The 12,500-nt window shown below is 46.0% G+C and overlaps 1 protein-coding gene across 6 annotated transcripts in view; it reads left to right on the top strand.

Annotated features, from left to right (window-relative positions):
* The window catches only part of LOC110513475 (vacuolar protein sorting-associated protein 13B), an 818,772-nt gene that overhangs the window by 659,152 nt on the left and 147,120 nt on the right, over positions 1-12,500 (top strand). For all 6 annotated transcript variants that reach the window (XM_036938036.1, XM_036938048.1, XM_036938043.1 and 3 more), the window contains exons 38-39: positions 695-897; positions 4,938-5,256. In XM_036938036.1, coding sequence (XP_036793931.1) covers positions 695-897; positions 4,938-5,256 — 522 coding nt within the window. The remainder of the gene's footprint in view (positions 1-694; positions 898-4,937; positions 5,257-12,500) is intronic.

Below are 12,500 nucleotides of genomic sequence, written 5' to 3'. Positions count from 1 at the left end.
AGACCAAAGTTTATGGAGATTTATGAGATCATCGAGCTTGGGTCCTAACCAAGGTCGTAGCCGAGGTCAGTCCCTCTGTCACGACTGGAAGGAGATGGACTGAGCCAGAACTGTCCTGTGTTTGTCTGACCAAGTGTCTGTCTGGGTTCACACGTCTCACTGTAGGAACCAACGGCTAGCTCATCTGCTTCTCATCAAGTTCAACTGTGGTATTTGGGTGTTGTGATGTTGGAGAGGTACAAGACAGGGATGTCCTCTCTCTCCTTTGCTCTTTGTTTAGCGTTAAAAGGGGTTTAGAGTTAAAGGGGAAGCTCACCAATTTTTTTTTACATGTAGACTTATTTTCACTCTTTCTGTGATTGTAGTTGAGCCCCAAAACCATTTTTTTTTTCGTAACAGAAATTTGCCCTAATTACAATGCGTTATGAAAATGTGCCTGAAGCATGTTATAAAGCATGTTATAAAGCATGTTATAAAGCATGTTATAAACTATGTTATAAAGCATGTTATAAAGCATGTTATAAAGCATGTTATAAACTATGTTATAAAGCATGTTATAAAGCATGTTATAAAGCATGTTATAAACCACTGCAAACCAACTCATTGTACGTTAGAGGTGTTTAAAGCCCAGCTCTACGTTACACAAAGCCTTTACTGATGGTTTATACTGTATGTCTCTCTGTGCTCCGTGTAGACCCGGTCCAGTCAGTCTCAGTGCTGTTGGAGCTGCAGGATATCCTGTTGAGGACGGGTCTGAAGGATCGGAGCCGTCTGCTGCTGGGGCCTTTCTCCTGTAGCGCCGCCCTAGAGGCCAGGTGGTGTAGGCACAGCAGCAGTCCTGAACCTGAGACTGGGACCCCTAAACTACTGCTGGACCTGAAGGGAGGCCTACTGCAGGTGAGAGGGAACACCCACAATCCTCTGGTTGGAGGCTCCCTGATTTCCTACTCATTCCTTCCTGATTCCGGGAATTCTTCCAACCAGGTTTTCTGGGAAACTAACAAAATTTAGAGAAATGTATCAGATTATTTACAACCCTGTGTGCCATTCTCACCCTAATTCAGTAACATAGAGTTAGTCCACCTTTCTGTCAGAGATCTGATGAGACCAAACATTTTCCCCATACTGTCATTCATCACCCTAATGATCTCACCCTAATGACCTCTACTGGTTATTCATCACTCTAATGACCTCTACTAATGACCTCTACTGGTTATTCATCACCCTAATGACCTCACCCTAATGACCTCTACTGGTTATTCATCACCCTAATGACCTCTACTGGTTATTCATCACTCTAATGACCTCTACTAATGACCTCTACTGGTTATTCATCACCCTAATGACCTCTTACTGGTTATTCATCACTTTAATGACTGTTAGGGGTCGACTGGTACTTCTACTGTTAGGGATCGACTGGTACTTCTACTGTTAGGGATCGACTGGTACTTCTACTGTTAGGGTGAAGACTGGTACTTCTACTGTTAGGGATCGACTGGTACTTCTACTGTTAGGGATCGACTGGTACTTCTACTGTTAGGGATCGACTGGTACTTCTACTGTTAGGGATCGACTGGTACTTCTACTGTTAGGGATCGACTGGTACTTCTACTGTTAGGGTGAAGACTGGTACTTCTACTGTTAGGGTACAGACTGGTACTTCTACTGTTAGGGTACAGACTGGTACTTCTACTGTTAGGGTACAGACTGCTACCTCTACTGTTAGGGTACAGACTGGTACTTCTACTGTTAGGCTGAAGACTGGTACTTCTACTGTTAGGGTACAGACTGGTACTTCTACTGTTAGGGTACAGACTGGTACTTCTACTGTTAGGGTGAAGACTGCTACCTCTACTGTTAGGGTACAGACTGGTACTTCTACTGTTAGGGTACAGACTGGTACTTCTACTGTTAGGGTACAGACTGGTACTTCTACTGTTAGGGATCGACTGGTACTTCTACTGTTAGGGATCAACTGGTACTTCTACTGTTAGGGATCGACTGGTACTTCTACTCTTTGGGTGAAGACTGGTACTTCTACTGTTAGGGTACAGACTGGTACTTCTACTGTCAGGGTACAGACTGGTACTTCTACTGTTAGGGATCGACTGGTACTTCTACTGTTAGGCTGAAGACTGGTACTTCTACTGTCAGGGTACAGACTGGTACTTCTACTGTTAGGGTACAGACTGGTACTTCTACTGTTAGGGATCGACTGGTACTTCTACTGTCAGGGTACAGACTGGTACTTCTACTGTTAGGGTACAGACTGGTACTTCTACTGTTAGGGATCGACTGGTACTTCTACTGTTAGGGATCGACTGGTACTTCTACTGTTAGGGTGAAGACTGGTACTTCTACTGTTAGGGTACAGACTGGTACTTCTACTGTTAGGGTACAGACTGGTACTTCTACTGTTAGGGTACAGACTGGTACTTCTACTGTTAGGGTGAAGACTGCTACCTCTACTGTTAGGGTACAGACTGGTACTTCTACTGTTAGGCTGAAGACTGGTACTTCTACTGTTAGGGTACAGACTGGTACTTCTACTGTTAGGGTACAGACTGGTACTTCTACTGTTAGGGTGAAGACTGCTACCTCTACTGTTAGGGTACAGACTGGTACTTCTACTGTTAGGGTACAGACTGGTACTTCTACTGTTAGGGTGAAGACTGCTACCTCTACTGTTAGGGTACAGACTGGTACTTCTACTGTTAGGGTACAGACTGGTACTTCTACTGTTAGGGATCGACTGGTACTTCTACTGTTAGGGATCAACTGGTACTTCTACTGTTAGGGAGCGACTGGTACTTCTACTCTTTGGGTGAAGACTGGTACTTCTACTGTTAGGGTACAGACTGGTACTTCTACTGTTAGGGTACAGACTGGTACTTCTACTGTCAGGGTACAGACTGGTACTTCTACTGTTAGGGATCGACTGGTACTTCTACTGTTAGGCTGAAGACTGGTACTTCTACTGTCAGGGTACAGACTGGTACTTCTACTGTTAGGGATCGACTGGTACTTCTACTGTCAGGGTACAGACTGGTACTTCTACTGTTAGGGTACAGACTGGTACTTCTACTGTCAGGGTACTGCTGTAAGTGTTCCACATTACAACAGGGGGAAACTTCTTGACGTTTTGTCTAATGCACTTATTGCGAGCCATTAACAGAAAGATCAGTCACAACTCAACACTTAATACATAATCATACATTTCCTTCTGCAAATACGGAGTGTTTGTGGTGTTTTAATGAAGTCTTCTACAAAAACCACCCAAATTCCTCCAAACTTGAGAAATACCCACATTTTCCTGTTTGTACGTTTAGTCACCCTCCTCCACAGCAGAGTAGAGCCCAGTCTGGTTCTGTGTCTCAACTATTTTTTTGACTCAGAGATTCCTGCCTTCCTGTCCAAACCCCATCCCCAACACAACCCCCCCCCCATCCTTAACCCCCAATCTCAACCCCAACCCCCAGCCCATCCCCAACCCCATCATTAACCCCCAACCCCATCTCAAACTCTCAACCCCATCCCCAACCCCATCCTTAACCCTCACCCCCAACCCAATCCCATCCTTAACCCCCAACCCCATCCCGAACTCTACCCTCTCCTTAACCCCTAACCCCATCCTTAACCCCTAACCCCATCCTTAACTCCATCCTTAACCCTCAGCCCCAACCCCATCCTTAATCTCCAAACCAATCCTTAACCCCCAACCCCATTCTTAACCCCCAACCACATCCTTAACCCCCAAACCAATCCTTAACCACCAACCCATCCTTAACCCCCAACCCCATCCTTAACCCCCAAACCCATCCTTTATCCCCAACCCCACCCTTAACCCCCAACCCCATCCTTAACCCCCAACCCCACCCTTAACCCCCAACCCCATCCTTAATCCCCAACCCCACCCTTAATCCCCAAACCCATCCTTAACCCCCAACCCCATCCTTAACCCCCAACCCCATCCTTAACCCACAAACCCATCCTTAGTCCCCAAACCCATCCTTAACCCTCACCCCAACCCCAACAACTCAACACTTAATACATAATCATACACTTCCTTCTGCAAATACAGAGGTTTGGGTTTGTGGTGTTTTAATGAAGTCTTCTACAAAAACCGCCCAAATTCCTCCAAACTTGAGAAATACCCACATTTTCCTGTTTGTACGTTTAGTCACCCTCCTCCACAGCAGAGTAGAGCCCAGTCTGGTTCTGTGTCTCAACTGTTTTTTGACTCAGAGATTCCTGCCTTCCTGTCCAAACCCATTCCCCAAGCCCCAGCCCAACCCCCCACCCCATTCTTATCCCCCTGCCCCATACTTAACCCCCAATCTCAACCCCAACCCCCAGCCCATCCCCAACCCCATCATTAACCCCCAACCCCATTCCAAACTCTCAATACCATCCCCATCCCCAACCCCACCCTTAACCCTCACCCCCAACCCCTTCCCAAACTCTACCCTCTCCTTAACCCCCAACCCCAGCCTCAAACCCAACCCAATCCCCAACCCCATCCTTAACCCCCAACCCATCCTTAACCCCCAACCCCATCCTTAACCCTCAAACCCATCCTTAACCCCAACCCCATCCTTAACCCCAAACCCATCCTTAACCCCTAACCCCATCCTTAACCACTAACCCCATCCTTAACCCCCAACCCCATCCTTAACCCTCAAACCCATCCTTAACCCCAACCCCATCCTTAACCCCAAACCCATCCTTAACCCCTAACCCCATCCTTAACCACTAACCCCATCCTTAACCCCCAAACCCATCCTTAACCCTCAGCCCCAACCCCCTCCTTAAACCCCAACCTTTACCCCCAACCCTTAATTCCCAACCCCATCCTTAACCCCCAACCCCAACCTTAACCCCATCCTACCCTGTACAGTAGTACCCTGTCTTGTAATATTCTCCTTGTGTGTGTTTAGGTGTTCTGGGGCCAGGAGCATGTAAACTGTCTGTGGCTGGTGTATGAACACCTGCAGGCCTACCTCCAGAGGAACCAGGGATCTGGGTCAGGGGCTGGGACTGGGTCTGGGTTTGGGTCTGGGACTGGGTTTGGGGCTGGGACTGGGTCAGGGGCTGGGACTGGGTCTGGGTTTGGGGCTGGGTCTGGGACTGGGTCTGAAGAGGAAAAGACCCCCATTGACACCCAGTCACCCCCCTCCCCTGAATCCCCCTCCCCCAGGACAGAACACAGCTCTGACGACCTCCGCACCGGGCTGTTCCAATACATACAGAACTCAGGTAACCATCATACCTCACTACTACCTATTCACCTGTTTCTCAGGTAATAACGCACTGTTACTATCTATTAGATACAGGTAATAACACACTGTTACTATCTATTAGATACAGGTAATAACACACTGTTACTATCTATTAGATACAGGTAATAACACACTGTTACTATCTATTAGATACAGGACTCAGGTAATAACACACTGTTACTATCTATTAGATACAGGTAATAACACACTGTTACTATCTATTAGATACATGACTCAGGTAATAACACACAGTTACTATCTATTAGATACAGGACTCAGGTAATAACACACTGTTACTATCTATTAGATACAGGACTCAGGTAATAACACACTGTTACTATCTATTAGATACAGGACTCAGGTAATAACACACTGTTACTATCTATTAGAAACAGGACTCAGGTAATAACACACTGTTACTATCTATTAGATACAGGACTCAGGTAATAACACACTGTTACTATCTATTAGATACAGGACTCAGGTAATAACACACTGTTACTATCTATTAGATACAGGACTCAGGTAATAACACACTGTTACTGTCTATTAGATACAGGACTCAGGTAATAACACACTGTTACTATCTATTAGATACAGGTAATAACACACTGTTACTATCTAATAGATACAGGACTCAGGTAATAACACACTGTTACTATCTATTAGAAACAGGACTCAGGTAATAACACACTGTTACTATCTATTAGATACAGGACTCAGGTAATAACACACTGTTACTATCTATTAGATACAGGTAATAACACACTGTTACTATCTATTAGATACAGGACTCAGGTAATAACACACAGTTACTATCTATTAGATACAGGGCTCAGGTAATAACACACTGTTACTATCTATTAGATACAGGACTCAGGTAATAACACACTGTTACTATCTATTAGATACAGGACTCAGGTAATAACACACTGTTACTATCTATTAGATACAGGACTCAGGTAATAACACACTGTTACTATCTATTAGATACAGGACTCAGGTAATAACACACTGTTACTATCTATTAGATACAGGTAATAACACACTGTTACTATCTATTAGATACAGGTAATAACACACTGTTACTATCTATTAGATACAGGTAATAACACACTGTTACTATCTATTAGATACAGGACTCAGGTAATAACACACTGTTACTATCTATTAGATACAGGTAATAACACACTGTTACTATCTATTAGATACAGGACTCAGGTAATAACACACTGTTACTATCTATTAGATACAGGACTCAGGTAATAACACACTGTTACTATCTATTAGATACAGGTAATAAAACACTGTTACTATCTATTAGATACAGGACTCAGGTAATAACACACTGTTACTATCTATTAGATACAGGACTCAGGTAATAACACACTGTTACTATCTATTAGATACAGGTAATAAAACACTGTTACTATCTATTAGATACAGGACTCAGGTAATAACACACTGTTACTATCTATTAGATACAGGTAATAACACACTGTTACTATCTATTAGATACAGGTAATAACTCACTGTTACTATCTATTAGATACAGGACTCAGGTAATAACACACTGTTACTATCTATTAGAAACAGGACTCAGGTAATAACACACTGTTACTATCTATTAGATACAGGACTCAGGTAATAACACACTGTTACTATCTATTAGATACAGGACTCAGGTAATAACACACTGTTACTATCTATTAGATACAGGTAATACAACACTGTTACTATCTATTAGATACAGGACTCAGGTAATAACACACTGTTACTATCTATTAGATACAGGTAATAACACACTGTTACTATCTATTAGATACAGGACTCAGGTAATAACACACTGTTACTATCTATTAGATACAGGACTCAGGTAATAACACACTGTTACTATCTATTAGATACAGGTAATAACACACTGTTACTATCTATTAGATACAGGACTCAGGTAATAACACACTGTTACTATCTATTAGAAACAGGACTCAGGTAATAACACACTGTTACTATCTATTAGATACAGGAAATAACACACTGTTACTATCTATTAGATACAGGACTCAGGTAATAACACACTGTTACTATCTATTAGATTACAGGTAATAACACACTGTTATTATCTATTAGATACAGGACTCAGGTAATAACACACTGTTACTATCTATTAGATACAGGACTCAGGTAATAACACACTGTTACTATCTATTAGATACAGGACTCAGGTAATAGCAGAGATAGCCTGCAAAGTAATGTCATACTCTCCAGGTCCATACCCAAACAGTTCGAACTACTAATTTTGAAAATTACTCTCTCCAGAAATAAGTCTCTCACTGTTGCCGCCTGCTACCGACCCCCCTCAGCTCCCAGCTGTGCCCTGGACACCATTTGTGAATTGATCGCCCCCCATCTAGCTTCAGAGTTTGTTCTGTTAGGTGACCTAAACTGGGATATGCTTAACACCCCGGCAGTCCTACAATCTAAGCTAGATGCCCTCAATCTCACTCAAATCATCAAGGAACCCACCAGGTACAACCCTAACTCTGTAAACAAGGGCACCCTCATTGACGTCATCCTGACCAACTGGCCCTCCAAATACACCTCCGCTGTCTACAACCAGGATCTCAGCGATCACTGCCTCATTGCCTGTATCCGCTACGGAGCCGCAGTCAAACGACCACCCCTCATCACTGTCAAACGCTCCCTAAAACACTTCTGTGAGCAGGCCTTTCTAATCGACCTGGCCCGGGTATCCTGGAAGGACATTGACCTCATCCCGTCAGTTGAGGATGCCTGGTCTTTCTTTAAAAGTAACTTCCTCACCATTTTAGATAAGCATGCTCCGTTCAAAAAATGCAGAACTAAGAACAGATATAGCCCCTGGTTCACTCCAGACCTGACTGCCCTCGACCAGCACAAAAACATCCTGTGGCGGACTGCGCTAACATCGAATAGTCCCCGCGATATGCAACTGTTCAGGGAAGTCAGGAACCAATACACACAGTCAGTCAGGAAAGCTAAAGCCAACTTCTTCAGGCAGAAGTTTGCATCCTGTAGCTCCAACTCCAAAAAGTTCTGGGACACTGTGAAGTCCATGGAGAACAAGAGCACCTCCTCCCAGCTGCCCACTGCACTGAGACTAGGTAACATGGTCACCACCGATAAATCCATGATTATCGAAAACTTCAACAAGCATTTCTCAACGGCTGGCCATGCCTTCCGCCTGGCTACTCCAACCTCGGACAACAGCTCCCCCCCCCCCGCAGCTACTCGCCCAAGCCTCTCCAGGTTCTCCTTTACCCAAATCCAGATAGCAGATGTCCTGAAAGAGCTGCAAAACCTGGACCCGTACAAATCAGCTGGGCTGGACAATCTGGACCCTCTATTCCTGAAACTATCCGCCGCCATTGTCGCAACCCCTATTACCAGCCTGTTCAACCTCTCTTTCATATCGTCTGAGATCCCCAAGGATTGGAAAGCTGCCGCAGTCATCCCCCTCTTCAAAGGGGGCGACACCCTGGACCCAAACTGTTACAGACCTATATCCATCCTGCCCTGCCTATCTAAGGTCTTCGAAAGCCAAGTCAACAAACAGGTCACTGACCATCTTGAATCCCACCGTACCTTCTCCGCTGTGCAATCTGGTTTCCGAGCCGGTCACGGGTGTACCTCAGCCACGCTCAAGGTACTAAACGATATCATAACCGCCATCGATAAAAGACAGTACTGTGCAGCCGTCTTCATAGACCTTGCCAAGGCTTTCGACTCTGTCAATCACCGTATTCTTATCGGCAGACTCAGTAGCCTCGGTTTTTCGGATGACTGCCTTGCCTGGTTCACCAATTACTTTGCAGACAGAGTTCAGTGTGTCAAATCGGAGGGCATGCTGTCCGGTCCTCTGGCAGTCTCTATGGGGGTGCCACAGGGTTCAATTCTCGGGCCGACTCTTTTCTCTGTATATATCAATGATGTTTCTCATGCTGCGGGCGATTCCCTGATCCACCTCTACGCAGACGACACCATTCTATATACTTCCGGCCCGTCCTTGGACACTGTGCTATCTAACCTCCAAACGAGCTTCAATGCCATACAGCACTCCTTCCGTGGCCTCCAACTGCTCTTAAACGCTAGTAAAACCAAATGCATGCTTTTCAACCGTTCGCTGCCTGCACCCGCACGCCTGACCAGCATCACCACCCTGGATGGTTCCGACCTTGAATATGTGGACATCTATAAGTACCTAGGTGTCTGGCTAGACTCTAAACTCTCCTTCCAGACCCATATCAAACATCTCCAATCGAAAATCAAATCAAGAGTCGGCTTTCTATTCCGCAACAAAGCCTCCTTCACTCACGCCGCCAAACTTACCCTAGTAAAACTGACTATCTTACCGATCCTCGACTTCGGCGACGTCATCTACAAAATTGCTTCCAACACTCTACTCAGCAAACTGGATGCAGTTTATCACAGTGCCATCCGTTTTGTCACTAAAGCACCTTATACCACCCACCACTGCAACTTGTATGCTCTAGTCGGCTGGCCCTCGCTACATATTCGTCGCCAGACCCACTGGCTCCAGGTCATCTACAAGTCCATGCTAGGTAAAGCTCCGCCTTATCTCAGTTCACTGGTTACGATGGCAACACCCATCCGTAGCACGCGCTCCAGCAGGTGTATCTCACTGATCATCCCTAAAGCCAACACCTCATTTGGCCGCCTTTCGTTCCAGTTCTCTGCTGCCTGTGACTGGAACGAATTGCAAAAATCGCTGAAGTTGGAGACTTTTATCTCCCTCACCAACTTCAAACATCTGCTATCCGAGCAGCTAACCGATCGCTGCAGCTGTACATAGTCTATTGGTAAATAGCCCACCCTTTTTCACCTACCTCATCCCCATACTGTTTTTATTTATTTATTTTTATTTTTCTGCTCTTTTGCACACCAATCTCTACCTGTACATAACCATCTGATCATTTATCACTCCAGTGTTAATCTGCATAATTGTAATTATTTGCCTACCTTCTCATGCCTTTTGCACACAATGTATATATAGACTCTCCTTTTTTTCTACTGTGTTATTGACTTGTTAATTGTTTACTCCATGTGTAACTCTGTGTTGTCTGTTCACACTGCTATGCCTTATCTTGGCCAGGTCGCAGTTGCAAATGAGAACTTGTTCTCAACTAGCCTACCTGGTTAAATAAAGGTGAAATAAAAAAAATAAATAAAAAAAATAACACACTGTTACTATCTATTAGATACAGGTAATAACACACTGTTACTATCTATTAGATACAGGTAATAACGCACTGTTATTATCTAATAGATACAGGTAATAACACACCTCATTACGGTCAACATGGCAACAGGACAGCAGAATATGGAGACGTTGGTGTGAAAGACCTTTATAATTATATAAGGTGGTGGTGGAACAGAACGAGTTCCCAAACACACTTCAGCCCCGCTTGAACAGAAAGGGGATCGGGGCTTCTGCATGTGGAATAGAACGAGTTCCCAAACAGAAAGGGGATCAGGGCTTCTGCATGTGGAATAGAACGAGTTCCCAAACAGAAAGGGGATCGGGGCTTCTGCATGTGGAATAGAACGAGTTCCCAAACAGAAAGGGGATCGGGGCTTCTGCATGTGGAATAGAACGAGTTCCCAAACAGAAAGGGGATCGGGGCTTCTGCATGTGGAATAGAACGAGTTCCCAAACAGAAAGGGGATCAGGGCTTCTGCATGTGGAATAGAACGAGTTCCCAAACAGAAAGGGGATCAGGGCTTCTGCATGTGGAATAGAACGAGTTCCCAAACAGAAAGGGGATCAGGGCTTCTGCATGTGGAATAGAACGAGTTCCCAAACAGAAAGGGGATCAGGGCTTCTGCATGTGGTCTCAGAGAGGAAGACATTACGTCTGTTTCCAGTAAAACACAGTTTGTTCTCCTCCCTGGACACGCTGTCTTCCTCCCGGACTCTCACACACGGTGGAGAGAGATCAAACCCTCTCCTCGCCCTCTCAGCTATCTGCCCTGTCAGCCGTGGTCAGTCAGCCTCTCCTCTCCCTCTCAGCTATCTGCCCTGTCAGCCGTGGTCAGTCAGCCTCTCCTCTCCCTATCAGCTATCTGCCCTGTCAGCTATCTGCCCTGTCAGCCGTGGTCAGTCAGTCTCTCCTCTCCCTATCAGCTATCTGCCCTGTCAGCTATCTGCCCTGTCAGCCGTGGTCAGTCAGCCTCTCCTGTCCCTGTCAGCTATCTGCCCTGTCAGCCGTGGTCAGTCAGCCTCTCCTGTCCCTGTCAGCTATCTGCCCTGTCATCCGTGGTCAGTCAGCCTCTCCTCTCCCTGTCAGCTATCTGCCCTGTCAGCCGTGGTCAGTCAGTCTCTCCTGTCCCTGTCAGCTATCTGCCCTGTCAGCCGTGGTCAGTCAGTCTCTCCTCTCCCTGTCAGCTATCTGCCCTGTCAGCCGTGGTCAGTCAGTCTCTCCTGTCCCTGTCAGCTATCTGCCCTGTCAGCCGTGGTCAGTCAGCCTCTCCTCTCCTTGTTTGTTGCATCGTTCCTCTGGTCTCTGATGCATTTAATACAGCTCTTTCCTCTTAATGGAGACAGGAGGCCTTCCTTCCCAGCAGTAAAAACAGTAGAGAGTCTGTCTGCAACATGTTGTGACCGACGGCCAGGGAGCTGGTGCTGGGTGGGGGGGTCCTCAGACCTGGGTTCAAATAGCATCCGTTTTGTTACTTTGACTCTTTGATTGTTCGTGCCTTTGAGTAGCTAGCTGGACAGGAAGTGTGACTTTTGGGATGACACCATTGGTTCCACGGTGCCAGGCGAGCTCAAACAACGAGCCCAGATTAGAGAAAACAATACTAGTATCAGTCAGTTCTAACCGTAGTCCTGAGGCCACGGTGACGGGAGGCAGGAAGTAGCAGCTGTGGTCGGAACGTTCCCTAGAAGTGCCAGGTAGTCCTGAGGCCACGGTGTCGGGAGGCAGGAAGTAGCAGCTGGGTCGGTACGTTCCCTAGAAGTGCCAGGTAGTCCTGAGGCCACGGTGGCAGGAAGTAGCAGCTGGGTCGGTACGTTCCCTAGAAGTGCCAGGTAGTCCTGAGGCCACGGTGACGGGAGGCAGGAAGTAGCAGCTGGGTCGGTACGTTCCCTAGAAGTGCCTGGTAGTCCTGAGGCCACGGGGACGGGAGGCAGGAAGTAGCAGCTGGGTCGGTATGTTCCCT

Source organism: Oncorhynchus mykiss, chromosome 2, assembly GCF_013265735.2.
Source record: "Oncorhynchus mykiss isolate Arlee chromosome 2, USDA_OmykA_1.1, whole genome shotgun sequence".
Lineage (NCBI taxonomy): Eukaryota > Metazoa > Chordata > Actinopteri > Salmoniformes > Salmonidae > Oncorhynchus > Oncorhynchus mykiss.
Note: the sequence above shows the minus strand (reverse complement) of the source record. Positions and strands in the feature narration are given on the sequence as shown.